Here is an 18442-nt window from a genome sequence, read left to right on the forward strand (position 1 = left end):
TTGTATTAGTTCCTTCATGCAGATGTCTTGCGTCTTGCTCAAATTTCTCCCATGGTGATAGTTTATTAGTTGTAGTAGTAGTCTCAGGTTTTAAAGTTGCATTAATAGTTTCACTCTCCCTCCATGGCATTCCCACAATCACTCCCACAATCATTATTGCGCATACGACACCTATCATAAGTCCTAACCAACCACACACTTTACTTCCTTTGTTACTATAAGACATGTTTGTATAGAATCAGAAAAGCAGATCAACAATCAACTCTGAGTAGCAAACTATTTCTGCGTATTTTACAGCGTTTTCCCTCACTCCAGGACCCTTTTCGTCAATTCAGGTTAGCAGCTTGTTGTAATCAGGTTTCTATAAGTCAAATCCAGGTTTTAATGTCACTTTCCGGTATTTTTTTATTTCTTTTCTTAAGACTCTTTATTATTATTTTTCAGCTTTCACAATTTCAATCTTTATCTTAGCTTTTTTGTTGTATATTCTTCAGGTACCGTAGTACTGGCCTGGTATTTCTCGATCAAAACAGAACGCTAAGAATTCTTGTTGCCATTCAGAGGTTGTAGCATATGCCCATTCAGGACCTGTATATCTTCTGTTTGCTATTCTCTTTTTTTTTAATTTTCGTTCTCCTTGCTGTTCTCCTTCACTCAGATCGTCTGCTCGTGAGGTATCACTTTCCTCTATTATTGTTTCGTTTGCTATTTCTCTTATTCTAAAGTGTGATTTGTCTGGCCAATTTTCACCTCTGTTCGTCTTGCTTCAGCGTTTCCCTTCAGTACTTTGGACAGCACCCTCCTCTGGTGATATGGTGTTTTCTCCTGATAGGCTTGGGATTTGTTCAGGAGATTCTGATTCGTTCTGATTCAAATTTACCACTTCTCCGTCTCTTTCTCCTTCTTGTTCGACACTGTATTCAGACTCTGAATTGTAATTGTCTGCTTCTGGGAGAACCTCTCCTTGTCTTTGTTCTCCTGCTGCCTCCACTGAGATTGGCACTCTGTCACCTCTCTCGAACTCACTGATAGTTTGAGGGACACAGCTGTTCTCAGCGGGCTCTCCTGCAGTCTCAGATCTTTCTTGACTGATCTCTGACTCTGAGACTTCTCCTCTTGAAGTTGCTGTACCAGAATTTTCAAGTTCCTCTTCAACAGGACACGTTACCCTTTTTGTATGGCTGGCATGTATCCAGTTGGGAACCCCGGCACACTTTACAGCAGTAGTTGTTGTTAGTATTACTTGATATGGCCCTTTGCAACGCGGCTCAAGACACGATTTCCTCACGTGTTTCTTGACAACCACCCAATCTCCAGCTTGCAGAGAGTGTCCTGGTTCGCCGATTGGTGGTAACGTGTTAGCTTCCACCTGGTGAGAGAAAGAGCGAATCACGTGAGCCAAACTTTTGCAGTAATCCAACACCATATCATCTGTAATATACACTAGTGCATTTGCAGGTACCGCCGGTAACCTCATTGCTCTGACCATGAGGATTTCATGTGGGGACAATCCTGTTTTCTTATCTGGCGTGTTTCTCATAGACATCAGCACTAGAGGTAATGCATCTGGCCACTTCATGTTTGTTGCTGCACACATTTTTGCTATTCTTGATTTCAGAGTACCATTCATCTGCTCGACTAGTCCTGAGGATTCAGGGCGATAGCTACAATGCAGCTTTTGTTCAATGTTGAGTGCGGCACACAGAAGTTTAATCACCTCATTGTCGAAGTGTCTTCCCCTATCTGATTCTATAGAAACCGGAAACCCGAACCTGGGTATTAATTCTCTGAGTAGTAGTTTTGCAACCGTAAGACTGTCATTCCTACGTGTGGGATATGCCTCAATCCAATGACTAAAAACACACACAATCACCAACACGTACCTCAAACCTCCGCAAACAGGCATTTCAATTAAATCCATTTGTATCTTATTAAATGGACCACCAGCTCTCCCAATGTGGCTCAAAGTTACCACGGTTCCTTTTCCAGCGTTCATCTGTTGACAAATGACGCACCTGTGACAAGTAATTTCTGCGGCATGTCTGAATTTTGGATTGAACCAATCAATCTTAAAGGATCTGATCATGGCTTCTCTTTCTAAATGTGCCTGCCCATGGTACAGTCGGGCAAATTGCGACAGAAGACTGTTTGGTAAAACCAGTTTTCCCTCTCCTGACACCCAAATATCATCTGCTCTTTGTACACACTGCATTTTCTGCCAGGAACGTTTTTCTTCTCTACCAACGTGGCTTTGTAATGTCTTTAATTTGTCTAAGGTATCAACCACTTGTAATGCTAGGCTTAAGGTTGTGTCATTCTCAGGTTGTGGCAACAGTTCCCACTGCTCCTTAAAAGATATACAGTTTAATGCACAAAATCTGGCTACTTGGTCTGCATAACCATTCCCCATTGACACAAAATCTTGTGATCTTGTGTGAGCACTGCACTTCACCACGGCAATTTCAAGAGGCAACTCAATCGCATGCAACAAATCTCTTATTTGTTCTCCATTTTTCACTGGTGAACCAGAGGATGTCATAAACCCTCTCTGTAACCAGAGTTGACCAAAATCGTGTACAATTCCAAATCCGTATCTGCTGTCTGTATAGATTGTGACTTTCAGATTTACAGCAGCATGGCAGGCTTTTGTGAGAGCTATTAATTCTGCCACCTGTGCAGAAAACACTTTCTCGAGCCAGGAGGCTTCGACTATGCCAGATATGGTACATACTGCATAACCAGCTCTCAATGTTCCTGTCGAATCTCTTAAGCAAGACCCATCAACGAACATAATGCAATCGTTTTCCTTTAACTGGGTATCCTGTATATCTGAGTGAGGTTTGGTACTAAGCTCAGTCACCTCCAGACAATCATGCTCAAACTCTTCCCCATCTTTTATTTCTGTATTCTCATTGGGAAGTAGAGTTGCCGGGTTCAGCACAGTGCACCTTTTCAACGTAACATTGGGTGACCCCAGAATAATTGTCTCATATTTGGTAAGTCGTGCATTTGTCATATGTTGTGTCTTAGTTCGTGTCAGCAGAATTTCAACAGAATGTGGAACCAAAACTGTCAAAGGGTATCCCATGACTATGCCCTCACATTGTGAAAGGCTTTGACCGACTGCTCGCAAACAACCCGGTAAGGCTGCTGCGACAGGGTCCAAAGTAGCTGAAAAATATGCTACAGGGCGATTTGCATCTCCATGGACCTGTGTTAAAACAGACAAAGAACAAGCATCACGTTCATGACAGAACAACAGAAATGGTTTCTCATAATCAGGCATTCCTAATGCTGGAGCCCTGCACATGCATTCCTTCAGCTCTAAAAATGACTCAAGCTCTTCTTTTGTTAATGTGATTGTGTATGGTTCATCCTTAACTTCTTTTCCTGTCAGTTTTATTAATGGTTTTGAAATAATCGAGAAGTTGGGTATCCACTGGCGACAGTAGCCCACCATTCCCAAGAACATCCTGACATCTCTCTTTGTTGTCGGAGGATTCATTTGTAAAACGGCTGTTATTCTCTCTTTTGATATTCTTCGGGACCCTTTTTCAATCAGATGCCCCAAATACTTCACTTCTTTTTGACAGTACTGCAGCTTTTTAGGTGACACCTTATGTCAGTTTTTCCCTAAATGATTCAATAATGCAATGGTATCATATTTGCAGCTGTCTCTGGTTTTGGATGCAATCAACAAATCATCAATGTACTGTATAAGAGTTGAATTGTAAGGCAGCACGAGAGGTTCCAGATCCTTCTTCAATATCTGATTGAAGATGGATGGTGACTCAGAAAACCCCTGAGGAATTCTGCACCAACTGTATACCTTATCCAGGAATTTGAAACTGAACAAAAACTGGCTGTCTTCGTGAAGTGGTATCGAGAAAAACGCTTGTGATAGGTCTACTACGGTAAACCATTCAGCATCACAAGGAACCTGGAACATTATTACCGCTGGGTTGGGAACCACAGGGCAGCATTTTATCACAATTTCGTTTATTTTTCTCAAATCCTGCACAATTCGAACTTTCCCACAGGGTTTTCTCAAACCCATAATAGGAGAGTTACATGGACTGCTCAGGACCTCTTTCAGAACTCCCTGTCTGAGAAAATCCGCAATTATCTGTGTCACTTCAATAAGGACATCCTGAGTCATGTGCTATTGTGGTACTTGTGGGAACACTGCATCCTGCTTTATCTGCACTTTGACTGGACCTACTCCCTTGATTAATCCAACTTCCTTTCCAGTCAAATCCCATACCTTCTCTGTTACCGATCCTTGCAGATCAGCAGGTAGATCGATCAGGGTAAACACTGGGAATAGAGTAATTAGAGGGTAATCTTCATTCATCTCTCCTCCTTCTTCTATGAGTTGACCCTCATCTGCCTCATCATCACTGTTTGTCTGAACCTCTATTCCACCATTGGAACAGGTAATTGAACATTTGGTTTTGCACAATAAGTCTCTTCCTAATAAGGATACTGGGCTTGAATCACATACAACAAATCTATGCAGGCCCTGGAAATTTCCGATTTCAACCTGCACTGGGTCAGTGATTGGATTAGTCAGGTACTGGTTAGCCACACCAACCACTCGTATGGTGCGCCCCGAGAGAGGTAATCTTGGTACCTCTGTACTGCGAACCGTAGAGCGTGTAGCTCCCGTATCAACTAAAAATGAGACCTTATAGCCCATTACTTTTCCCTCCACATATGGGCCTCTCTGGTCTACCTCTAGGGATGCTGCGAGTCTGCACTCTTCGCTGTCTGAGCTGTCATCTGACCAATCCTCATTCATATCATTTTCACCTCGTAATGGGAATTGTTGTACAGTGTTGTTTTGATTTGTTACCTGACCTGTGACCTGTTGAGGAAGCGTCACCTGTTGCTGTCCCATCGGAGCTAGGGGTAACTGCATTTGCTGTCTAGGCACCATAGGGATCTGCTGTTGTATTGGTTGTACTGGCACTGTTTGGAAACGCAGCATTTGCATTTGCTGCATGGGTTGCACCCCTGACATTTGCACCAAATTATTTTGATAGTTCTGATTCTGGTGTCTCATTCTTGGACCTCGTGAATTTTGTAGTGTACCGGCATTAATACTCTGCTGAACCGTACCATCCTGCATTATATTCGGACAATCCCGTTTCCAATGTCCCCCGCCCCCGCACGCATGACATGGTGACATCTTTTTCACTCCTTGACCATCATTTTGAATAACAACATTATTCATGTCCGAACCACGGTTCACAAACCCTCGACCTCTACCTCTCGGCTGTGCCTGAAACACACCATTCAATTGCGGTTGTTGCTGTATCATTTGCTGAACACCATTTCCCTGTATTCCAGCCTGTGCAGCCCTTATCTGCATCACCATCACTTTCTCCTTCAACTTTTTCTGCTTCAACTCAATTTCGTCACTACAGTATTTCGCATACTGTAATACTTCATCAATCGGTTTAGCTTGCCAACAAATCAAATGATTTTTAATCATTTGGCTGACCTCCGGTCTCAGCCCTTCGACGAATCTGAACACAAGATGATTCATGTCCTTCGGTTCAATTGTTTCAGTACCACTGTAATGTTTGAATGCCTTCAACAACCTTTCATAATATGCATGTATTGATTCTTTAACCTCTTGAGAGGTTCGGTCGATTTTCTGCCAATCAGTCACCTTCGGCGACACCTTTTGTTTAAAAAACTCAATTACTTTATGATAATATTTCATCACCTCTTCAGAAGGTGCTCCAGTCACTTTATCCCTTGCTGGTTCCTTTGTGGGCCAATCTACCCCTCTCTTGCACTCAAGCCACAAGTCTGGCGGAACAATAATCTCAAACAATGTATTTAAATCTTCCCAGAGACATTTTGCAAGCTTCACGAATCTATCTGTCTGTTGATACCACTCGATCGGTTTTTCCCTTAACCTAGGATAGTCATTCGTAAAAGACAAAGGCCCTCATTCTGACCTTGGCGGGCGGCCTCCCGCCGGCAGAATACCGCTGCGCGGTCAAAAGACCGCCGCAGTGATTCTGAGTTTCCCGCTGGGCTGGCGGGCGACCGCCAGAAGGCCGCCCGCCAGCCCAGCGGGAAACACCCTTCCATGAGGATGCCGGCTCCGAATGGAGCCGGCGGAGTGGAAGGGGTGCGACGGGTGCAGTTGCACCCGTCGCGATTTTCAGTGTCTGCATGGCAGACACTGAAAATCTTTGTGGGGCCCTGTTACGGGGGCCCCTGCAGTGCCCATGCCATTGGCATGGGCACTGCAGGGGCCCCCAGGGGCCCCACGACACCCCATACCGCCATCCTCTTCCTGGCGGCCAAAACCGCCAGGAACAGGATGGCGGTATGGGGCTCGGAATCCCCATGGCGGCGCAGCAAGCTGCGCCGCCATGGAGGATTCCCCAGGGCAGCGGGAAACCGGCGGTGCACCGCCGGTTTTCCGTTTCTGACCGCGGCTGTACCGCCGCAGTCAGAATGCCCATGGGAGCACCGCCAGCCTGTTGGCGGTGCTCCCGCGGTCGTTGGCCCTGGCGGTTTTTACCGCCAGGGTCAGAATGGTTTTTACCTGGCGGTTTTTGCCGCCAGGGTCAGAATGACCCCCAAAATGTCTCCCCTGGACCAAGGCACATGCACCAAAACACCACCAGCTGTTTCTCTCATAGGTAGGATTTTTACCGTATCTAAATTAGGTGTGACTGTTGTTTCATTAGATCCCGGACTATCTCTTTTTCCCTTATCTCTTTTCTTCATCCATCAGCCTTCCCATTTCTCTAGTGCTCCCCAAATTTGTGCGCTTTGCAGCAACTCTTTCAAATGTGTCTTCATGCCTGCGGATCTCATGTGTTCGAAATCTTTCGTGTCAAAATCTAACCTATAACTTCGTTTCAAATGTTTTGTGTTTCCAATGTCGATATTGTATTTGTCTGCCAAATTCGTTAATTTCAGGTGTACTTTGCCTACCTCTTTGGTAATTTTAGGGCATAAGTACCTTAATTCTGCCTCAGTGTAAGACTACAACCTATTTACTCCCATTGTTCCATCCACCAATTCAGCAGCTTCTGCTCCTAGTCGTACTAGATTCAGGTATTAATTTTGTTTTTCTTTTTCAGGTTCGATTGTAGTCGCTGTAGTCTTTTGTGATGTGCAAGTTTTCTCTAACCACTCATTTAACTGTTGTACTGTAAAACCCTGGAGTGAAATGTTCCCTGCATGTATCATTGGAGTGTATGAGGTATTTGTACTCATAGTTTGGGGAGTCAGGACTCCCAACCCTGCTTGTCGCATTGCCTCAAGAGGTGCCCCTATTGGACTGAGGTCCATTAAGGGTCTTGATTGTTCGCAAACCTGTTCTCCCTGGGCCATTATTTGTGGAGTTCTAATAGGCCCTCCTCTTATCATTTCATGAGTCATAACTCCCTGTTCACACGTCCTTGTTTTCTCCTGTGCATATAACGGCACCGGGGGACCAACCGTAATGGGTAGTGATATAGCGGCAGGTGTCTGGCCTGCTTCCAAGCTTCTTGGGGCTTCAACACCATAAGTCTGCTCTAATAATCCTGGTGCAGGTTCTTTCAAAGGACCCGCTACTGGGTTGTACCCAGGTATCAGTTGTGGCGGTTGTGACACTAACTGTGGAGTTGACTCAATCTGTATTAACCTTGGCTTTGTATATATCGGGTCTGGCGGCACCACCAAGTTCGTAGTAGTCTCGAGTACTGGAACATCGGGGTAAATTATTTTTATCTGTGGTGGAGGCTGTAACTGTATCGGCGAGTCTGGTGCAGTGGGTACACTGACAACATTCTGTATCAAAGCTGTATCGCTAGTCTGCACTGTATCAGTAACACCCTTCTCCTTCATCTGGTTCCCAGGATCCAAGCTAGTATTTGGAGCACTGTCGTTCACCGCGTATGGTGGCGGACGATCATGTAGCAATCTATCCATAAACGCCTCATCATCTGAATCATCCTCTTCTTCCCAGGATCTTTTATTCTCTTTGTGTTTGCCTGATTCTTTGTCAGTTTTGCAAGAAGCTTTCTTTCCCTGTGTCTCTTCTCCCTGGGTTATTCCCGGAAACAGCTTCAACCCATCCACTATTCCTCGTCTCCACATTTTGTTCTCATTATCCCACCTAGCCTCTGCATAGGATTTTTCTGCCCTTGTCAATCTTCTGTGAAATCTTTCTTGTCTATGTTTAAGAGCCATCAGGTCCCAAATTGCCAAAGCCTCATATTGTGCTGGTCGAGGAGGTGGTTTCTGCGTACTTAACATCCACCTCAGATTTTCTAACACCTTTTGATTGAACGTTCCATGTTCCGGAAACGCTAGACACCCCTCTTTCTCGGTTAATTTGCGCCATTGTTTTATCCATAAACATGGTGCAACACCCTTTTCCTCCATAACCGTGTAAGCTGGTGTACCCTCAGGTGGTGTAGGTTCCCCATCAGTTGCAACAATATACACATCTCCTTTCAAAGCGCTTTTAAATGCCTTAACAAAATTCATTTTACTTTATATTTAATCAGAAAACGGCTTAGTTCCCAGGACACTCTTCACCTACCCTTTGCTCAACCTATTGCCTCTCACGGACGGCAGCCAATCCGTGCGCGACCCCTCTCGACATCTGACCTATCTCAGCGTGGCACCACTGACGTCACACTCACACACACTGCAGCTGACAAAGTCTTGCGGCTTGTCCACACCTCGCTAACTCCTTACAACTCATACAAACTAATGCGAATTATTGCTAGCACTTAAATGACAACACAAATCTGCCAGTTTTACTACAGGAAGGGTAACACATTCGCTTCAGAACTTTACAGAGATTTCACTTGAAGCCTCGGCCGCTACTCTCTCCTTCTCAGTTCCCTCATACGCAAGCAGAATTCGACCTGCAAATCCTACTCTCGACTTGTCAATGACTCCTTCTAGTGCACTTTAGAACTTGTCAAATCTCCATTGAAGGTTACACACATGCATCATAACTCGAAACTCGACTTGTCAACCACGCCCGATTGACCTACTAAACCGCACAGATTACAACATAAACCATTTTAACATCATACTCCGGAGTCTTAGACCTCAATAGGTCCGTATACAACAACCAACCACGTGGATAATTTTGAGCAACAAGCGCTGCATTCACATGAAGTACGCCGACTTCCCTACTCTCATACTGTGGAGTACGCCCACTCCTTCTAAACAACACTTAATTTGGCCTAATCACACTCAAATATTCACAATCACCTGCAAAGTGCATAAGATTTAATAAGCGCAAAAGACCCTAACCACACATACTATGGCGCCGAGAACATTCCCAACTCATTTAGGCAGGCTCCGAGATCCCAGGAAAAGCCATGGCGAATCTAGCAACTCATCATCTTTCCAAATTGCATTATCACGAGAAAACAAATTAAACAATGAAACTCCGTCCTAGGGCCCCCAAGGGCCAAACCGTACTCTGCTACCAGAACTGTTAATGCGTCCGTCTATGTTAATTTATACACATCAGGACTCGTTTTAGGCCAATGAATCTTTGGGCCCAGTGGTGAGACACCGTAGGACGAGATAACTGATCAAAACACCAATCAATATGTCAATAACATTGCCAATATTTAATACCAAAATATATCCCACTTTAGGCATTAATGGACATTCAGCGTAACCATGACCTTTCAGTCATGAATAACCACACCTTAATGAAGTTTTATGAGTTTTATTCCCTATTGATTACAATCTAGTAGCAAAGGCATCAATCTCAAAGTCAAGAAGCATATAAGCACAATTACAAGATGACAACCACAATAAGCTTTCAATAGTGCAGAAATCAGAAGCATAGATAATCAGATGAGTATAACCAGATCACAATACATCGAATGTTCTAAGATACAAGTTCAGCATAGCATCATGTCAGTCACGTCAGTTTGTCAGTCAAAATGAATACCTCGTCTAACCTCTAATTAGCATTAGCATGTTTGGGCATCATGCAAAACAATTTTGAACACCAATTTGGAAAACATCTAACTAAGGTCTCTAATCAAAAACATACAGCAGTTGGTACCTAGAAAGAAAAGGCAAATAAATGAATTTTCATTAGCAACATTATAATTACCCTCCTCTGATAAGGTCAGCATTCAGGATTAGTCTTCGTCTTCAGGACATCAGTTAGATCGCCGTCAGTCTATCTAAGTTTAAAAGCAAAGACACTCTCCTCATAAGGAGAAAAGTGTAAGGGGCAGTCTAATGGGCAAGGATGGTTTTCTCTAAGTCTCAGGTCACCAAATAGAGTGACAGAGTTTCGAGATGCAATCGATATCATTCCCTACCTAATGCTGTTTGTTTCCTGTGTCATGGGTTTTTATCCCTTTTTCGTGATTCATTCCCCAAAAATTCTATTGGTCAGTCAATACACCCTACCATTGTTAACCTATCAAATTATACATTAAGTAATGCATTTTGTCAGTTTTGATAATTTATCATGTTCTAATTGGTCATCATAATTGACGTATTTTCGTAGGTGGCTCATCCGGAGTTACTTCATTGTCTTTGCACGTATCAGGTCAAAAGTTCTCTTCTTCTTGCTCCATCGTCCTTGGAAGTGTCCAATAATGTTTCGAAGCGCATAACTCTATCCTAAAAGCTGCTAGCATGCGGATGAGAAAAAGTGGCTCTGTTGCAAACTATTGAAAGGAAAAGAACAATCGCTGGGTCATGGCCTTTTGCAAGGCAGCATACTGAAGAGACGGAAAATTACAGTTTAATATGAGAGCTACACAGCTTTGCTTCACTCTTGCTAACTTAAGATACACGAGTTCTAATGAATGCAGTTTTATGCGTTTTTAAATGTGCACAGTTTTAGCAATTTATGAATGATTATTTCTTATAGTTGACATTAGTTTACACACACATAAAATCCTTTATGTTAATTAATATATTTCAATGAATATTTTATTTGATGCAGTATTGTTAATCATAAGCATTTCACGTCTATAATATGTCATATAAAGCAACGCTCTCTCACTGGTGTAGTGAATTTACAGAAGCTGTTTCCTTCAGCCCAGATAGACAGATAGATGGGGGCTATTGCAGTGTAGTTATAGGTCACATTTGTCATAGGAAGAGTGTTTTTTATTTTGGTAATACCTTTGACACCAGTTGATGAATCTGCATGAAACTTTACAAGAAAAAATCCTCAGCTCTTTCATGGAACGTTTCAAGCCGATCTGTGAAGCAAGGGCCAAGAAAATGAGACGGTCCCCAAACATTGATTTCCCAAGTTAATTCCCATAGGAACCATTGTTCTCTGATAGATAAAATGGCTAAACAGATTTCATCAAACTTCCTCCCTGCTGGATAAAAAGTAGCTAAACACAATTTCATCAAACTTTGCTAAAAGTTAGAACTTTACCCAGAAAATGTGATTTTTTTTGTGGTTTAGTGTAAATCCATTTTGCTGTTTTCCAGAAATTTGCATTTAAAGAGGTGCTTGCGCTGGTTTTCATGGAGTTAAAATGTTAGGTATAGTTGGATGGTCAATACTGTTGGAGTCCCACTGTACCAAAAATGGAAAGAAAATACAGTCCTCTGATGGGCGTAGGGAGCTTTTTTTTCCTGTTAGCCATTTCGGTCCTGTGGGACTGAGTAATCTGATTGGTTGTCTATAAAAAACAAAATATGGTTTGGGAGTCTGTGTGTGTATGGGCGTCCATGGGCGTAGGCCATCTGCAGGGTGTTGGGTGCAGGGTCAAGCCTTAAACCATCTACCTGCTTCACAAGGATGAAGGTTGTCAGCCATCAGTGATGTAATTTAATATGTCATGAGTGATGTGATATGTGATTTCATAATCAGCGCTTAGTTGTGGCACTTAACTTATAGTTAAGCAACTCAAATGCTCAGTAATATACTGACTGGTGAATGTCACTGTGTTTTTGTTTTTCAAATGTTAGTTTATAGCTTATTCAGACACCAAACTGTAATGTGACATTGTCCTTTGTGTTTTTCAGTGAATTTCCATTTTTTTTTTAACTTAAACGCAGATCAACAATCTGACTTTAAACTTTGTTTTTTTTTAGAATTTCTGTTTTTTAATGAAATGTAAAGCCCTAATTCCACATCAAACCATGTCAATTTAACCTTTGTTTTTTTCAGTGAATATATATATGAAACAAAGTCGCTAATAGCGATTCTGTATTTATGGGAGGTCAGAGTTTCCACTGAAAAGCTGTTTTTTGTTTTGCTTATAGTGTTAACATCGTTTGGAGATTGTGCCCAAAATGTTCCAAAGTAAAATCAGCTTATGTTCAGCAAGGCAAGCTTCCTACAGATCAATCCACTGAGGAAATCAAAGAACAGGATCAAAAAAGCAGTATTTCCCATTTTAATGTCCATAGGATTCTCAGCTTGCCGCTATAAATATGAATTACAGCAAACCTGGCTTTTTTAGAAATCAGTGGTAAAGAAAAGTGTTTTCAGGCTTAAAAGGCTAAATTATAAAGATATTTGAACCGCTACTTTCCAAACCGACTGCCAACGCATATTTAAAAAACAATGACCCCTTTTGGGCGAGGGAGCTTTTTCCCCTGCCGTCCTTTTCAGGTTTGCAAACTCAGACTTTGAGTCATAGACCCTCGCTCTCTCATTGGCTAGCACCAATAGAACTGTTTCTCTTGCAGATGCCATCACTTGGCATGAGAGATAGTCCTGCATCCTAAAAAATCAATCTAAAGGCCATATTTTAAGCAGCATGGTGGACACAACCTGACCCGAAGAACTAAGGCCCATAAAGTTTAAAAAAAAAAAAAAAATTGGCGGTTGGTGTCCACAAATTCAGCCCACCGTTCGCAAACCCAAACAAATACAGACGCCTGTGAAAAGGTATCTATTTTGCTTGTAGGAAAGTGGAATTCTTGTTTCCCTGTCAATCCTAGTCAGACCTCTGCAAAAGAAAACCTCTTATTAAGGTTTTCAAGTGGGAAAATGTTTACACTTACATTGAAAGTTGGGACTAACACAGCTGTTATAGTAGTTATACTTATTTTCATTCTAAAACAGGGATATTACATTTAATTGATACTTCACTTAATGCTAGTAAATGAAAACACATATTTTTGTCCCACCTATTCTGATCAGGCAGCAATAATAGTGCCAACGTGCTGCTGATCCCTCTGATATCAAAATATCAGACAAGCAGTGCAGGTATTAGAAGAGGAGAGATGCTTCACCATTTAATTATCCCTGTTTTTGTTAGGTTGTATGATAAAACATCTGCTATGTCCCTTATCTGGATTCAAGAATCTGAGGAAAAGCTGTATGGATGTATGGTGGTTTGCATGCTGAGTTTGATGCTGCACTATGGTGATTCCATGTTTTCTGTCCTTCCTTTCTAGTGTGTGGCTGTGACCTGGCACAAGGCGGATTCTTCATCAAGAACGGGGACTACCTGTGCACGCTGGACTACCAGCGCATGTACGGAACCCGCTGCAACGGCTGTGGGGAGTTCGTGGAAGGGGAAGTTGTCACTGCATTAGGGAAAACCTACCATCCAAACTGCTTTGCCTGCACTGTTTGCAAGTAAGTTCTTCAGTACACATAAGTGATTCTGACATGTTTTTAGGTGTATGGCTGCAGACCGCTATTAATGTCTTAAAGTCTTCATGGTACACTATGAAATAAATACAATTAGTATACAAACCAACTGAACTTTGGATCAGCCCTTCTCAGGCCATTTGCTCTGATGTGTTTTCCATGGTTTGCTATTGCTTGAATGGGCTTTCCCTCAGTGGCATTCCTTCAAAGGTTATATTATTCCAATTGGTGATGGAAAATAAAATACTTCTTATTTTCGCTGCTTTTTTAATTTGTTTATGGGTGGCAACAGAGACGGAGACTACCACATTTATACTCCTCCCAGAGCATCACCGCGGCACACTCCCCCTCAGGAAGCCACTGAACATTGATAGCCAGTGCTATGGCAAAGCATATTGAATGTAAAGGGTAACCCTTCATCCAAGATGTGTACCACAGAGACATGATGAGCGCAATGGCATCATCGAAGAGCGGATCCACCTCTTGCAACCCTCCTCCAGCAGTGCTGGTCATGATATATATAAAAGCAAATATAATACAAATGTGGATTCTATGCCATCCTCTTTTACGAGAACAGCAGCTTCCCCCTCTTGCTACAGTGGTCATCGATCGTTGACTGCATTCAAACACTTCTCGGTGCCACTCCAGGCAATGACGATCCAGCCCCACGCCCACCTGCACCAGTCCAGCAGGCCCAGAGAACACAGTTCTATGCAGTGCTCCTTCTGTCGGCTCTGGTGAACGCCCCCAGGCACATCGTAATGCCTCACCTCAGAAAGGCAGTGAGTGTGACACAACCTTGCTATCATTCTCACTCCTGTAGGTGCAAGTACCCCACAGCTGCCTTCAAGTGGATGGGGTGGAGACCTGGCGTCACTCACACAGTTTTTGTTGCACGGCTGTAACCCTTTCACGTTCCCTGGAAACAGCTTGGCCTCCGGGACTGCCTCTGAAGCTAATAGAAATAGTAACCAATGCTAGTAGGGGCGGCCATGTATATAAACTTTTTATTTTTTGGTTCCAGTCCACTCTTTTTAGATTTCTGGGCTCAAAGGTTGCAGCTTATGCAGAGTCAGTAGCAGACAGAGCCCGCTGCCAGCAGGCCAGCTCCCCTGAGGAAAGCCACGTATGCTACGCCAGTCTTTTATATGTATTTACAGTGTGTTTATTAGCAGCCATGGGGTGACCGATGGGATCCCCCTTCATCGCCTCACCTCTATCTGACGTTTTTCTGTTTTCTCTGGGCTCTGTATGCTTTTCTTAAGTTGAGCTAAGGAGATAAGGGACATATCAGTTGATTTTTAAGGCACATCAAGGACTAGTCAGTCTACCAGTGACAGGGAGCCACAGGGGGCGAATAACACCCGCTCACCTTGCACATTATAGAGCCCACGAGTAAACATCCCTTCAACACTTCAGCACCTTCTCCAAATAATCATCAAAAAAGCTTCTGAAAAGAGTCATTACAATGCGCTTGTAGTTCTTGTCTGCAAATAAATCTTTTTTTATGTTTCTGAGAAGGGGCCAGGGAGTGGAACAACGCTCCTTTCAATTACATTTTGGAGTGGCAGTGTTTTAGCACAAACCACGTCATCATTATTGTAGAAGGGGGATCGTGTGGCATGCAGTGAGGTTGCACTGCACATGTTCCTTCGCATAACGTTATTCTAGAGTGTGGGTGTGATTCCTGCTCTGTGTATGTGTCCTCAGCATGTTGAGTTGTTAAGGAGAAGAGTTAATTTGTCTAACTTTATTCAGTTCTCAGTTGTCGATCTTTTCCACTCTTCTGGTTACTTTACCTTCTGGTTCTTTGGCAACCTCATGCTTTACTCCATTGAAGATGGTTCTGGGGTCTTTACCCTTTTATGGTAGTATGAAAGATGTACAATTCTAGAAAATGCCATGTATAGTGTTGGCGTACACACTAGGATGTTGAGCGCTCCATTGAAGACAATGGAGTAGCTCTGGGCTTCTAATGGTTCATAAAAGCCCAGGGCTCCAACATTCCAATATTTGTCTTTCACAGCTGTTGCTCTGAACAAAGGCCTCACGGAGTCCGATTTCTACCCTCTCAGGCTCCGTGAGGCCTTTGTTTTACTGATTAGAACATTCCACCTTCGAGGGGCGGAATGTTCTAATAGCCTGATAGCCCACACTAGCTGGACTATCCATTAAAGGCCTGCTCCTTTGTTAAAGGCCTGAGCTGAGGGCCTTTAACGCTGGAGTGGGCCTTTAATGTCAAGTATAGCCTACTACAACAGGCTGTAAGACTAAACTAAATCTTGTGGCTATTAACAGTGTAAAAGCAATATTAATTATATTGCCTTAAAATCTACTAGCTGTAAATATGTTTGTAACATGCCCCCAAGTTGCATTGACCTTATTCTTCAAATAAGAGTTAATGAGAGGATTATGTGTATATGTTTCTGCAATTTGCATAAGCATTCAGCTGGGAGGGGGGCAGCATGGAATAAAGCGCTTTAACCAACCCTTCAACATAGGCATCAGTAATTTCAGATAGACGTTGTGGCGCAGGATACGTCGCTCCTCCATCCTACAAAAATCCCTTCTGCTAACATACTGATTTGTGGATTTTTAGAAGGGATATTTACTAACCCTAACTCTCCCCTCTGTTGAGCTTTCTGATATTGTGTTTTATGCCATTGTCCCTAGTTGAGAAAAAAAACAGATTCCTCCAAAAGTCGCTTTTTATCAATTGAAACTGTCCTGTTTGCCCCACATGTGTGATACAATTGACTAAGGTTTTCGGTGTATGTCGTTTATTAAAAAATTGTGTATTTGGCAAGCAATTTTTGGGACTGAGTTAGCCCTTTGAGCAAGCATTGCCAAAGCTAAACGTCTTCCTTGCACTTTCAATTAGCAGCCAGATCTCTTGGCTTTTTCAATGCTTTTAAAAAACGGGGCCTATTGGCTTTATTGGGAAGAGGGGTGGAGGTCGTGTGTATTGTAGAGTCAAACTTTTCCCGTGACACTGCGTCTGACTGTGGTGATGTCATGCACATTCATTCTTCCAGATGTAGAACTAAATGTGTCTTCTAAAGGTTGTCCCCACTGCAAACTGTTCGCAAAGCTCCTTGGCTTCACCACATGCTGCACAAGCGATTCCACGAAAAAGCTTCAAAGCATCAGGGATTTCAATGCCCTCGGACACTCCCACTATGCACAAATTGTTTCTGCAAGAATTCCCTTTTGGGTCCTTGGTACATGCAGTCAGTTCTTGCGCATCATCCCTTGGTGTCTGTAATTCTTTCTTCTTATATACTGGACAGGCTTTTAAAGAGAAAAGTGCTAGTGGGACACAAATATCTTTTGTAAACTTAATTTGCTCACAATTTTAAAAAACAATTTCATGACTCGTCAAATGTCTGAGTCCTTAGTAAAAATGAGATATTTTCTAAAATCTTGATACTTTATTTATGGGAGAACAGGCAAAAAAATAGCTCTCTAGTGCCCTCAAGCGAAATATGCTTAGATGAGTTTTAAACAAGTAAATTAGATTTATAGATACGCTTCAATGTTTTTTTTCAAATGTGTCACTGAAACTGCTGACATTTCTAGTTATAACTACAGCATAGTTAATACAAGTTCCTACATAAACCAACATTGTGCCGTATTATTATTTTCAGTTTGAGAATAATCAAAGTCCCCAGTCGTTCATCTATTCCCTTCTGCTTCCAAATTATGGGGCAGATTTAAGAAAAGTGGTGCTGCACCCAATGCAGCACCACTTTTCTTGCATCCCTTAGCACCCACCTCCTGTGATCATGTGTGTGCCATATTTGAAATACAGCCCACCATGGCATGGGGCAGGGGCAATAGCATTAAAACCTTTGACGCTATTGATGTACTGCGCAGGTGGTGGGCTAACCCTGAACAGTACATAGGGGCCCATTGTAACAAATGGTGTGCTCCCTTTTTAACACCTGCTCTGAGCAGGCGTTAAAAATGCCACAAAAAATGCCACAAAGAAATCTTTCAGACTAGGGGGGCTACCCCTAACGGAGTAACCATCCCTTGCATACTTTATCCCTGGCGCAGGCATAATGTGGCACAAGGGGTTACAAAGTGGCACAATGCATGCATTGTGCCACTTTGTAAATCTGGTGTGGCGATTTTGGCCTCGTTGGGCCACATTGGCATCAAATAAAATGACGCTAATGTGGCGCAAGAAGGCGCTAGGTCCTCTTAAATCTGGGCCTATAGGTTTAAAGGATCTCCCTGTTAAAATTACTACCCATATTTTTTTGCTGGATATTTTATTTACTAATCCTTAATTTCGCCATGAGTCATCTGGCTATTTGCCATGTGTGAAATATCAATATTTTGGTTTTCCATGCAAAGTTCTTAAAGTTTCCCGTAGTTTATTTCCTAGAGTTATCAGTTTTGCTGAGGGGTTTCCAGCTGCATTTATTGTTTTCCAGCAATTGATTTCTGTGGATTTTATGTACACTCCTGATTGACTTCTAAATGTATTTGGTTGAGTGTTACATAGAAGTTGGCACTTGCATATTATTGCCAACACAGAATTAGAAAAGATCAAAGAGTGTGGCCAATTTACCACCACTACTCTTTTTCAAAGTTTGTGGTCACTTCAATTTGTTTCTGACTACCACAGTAGTCAGAACACACTTGAACACGTTCTCAATAAAGGATAGCAAGCAGTACTTTGGATGTTAGGCCATAATATTGAGTTAAAATAATCAGTTTACAAAAATATTGAGTCAAAATAAAGGAAAACTAAATCCAAAGAATAGTAAAAAAAAAAAAATTACTGAAAAAGTCCTCATTAGCATACAAAATACATAACACATTTTTGGGATATCCTCAGGC

At 42.5% G+C, this 18442-nt stretch overlaps 1 protein-coding gene across 26 annotated transcripts in view; it reads left to right on the forward strand.

Moving 5' to 3' along the window:
* Positions 1-18442, forward strand: part of ABLIM1 (actin binding LIM protein 1) — a 786962-nt gene that overhangs the window by 435258 nt on the left and 333262 nt on the right. For all 26 annotated transcript variants that reach the window (XM_069239295.1, XM_069239292.1, XM_069239305.1 and 23 more), the window contains one exon: positions 13393-13576. In XM_069239295.1, coding sequence (XP_069095396.1) covers positions 13393-13576 — 184 coding nt within the window. The remainder of the gene's footprint in view (positions 1-13392; positions 13577-18442) is intronic.

This window comes from Pleurodeles waltl, chromosome 6 (assembly GCF_031143425.1).
Source record: "Pleurodeles waltl isolate 20211129_DDA chromosome 6, aPleWal1.hap1.20221129, whole genome shotgun sequence".
In the NCBI taxonomy this organism is placed as follows: Eukaryota; Metazoa; Chordata; class Amphibia; order Caudata; family Salamandridae; genus Pleurodeles; species Pleurodeles waltl.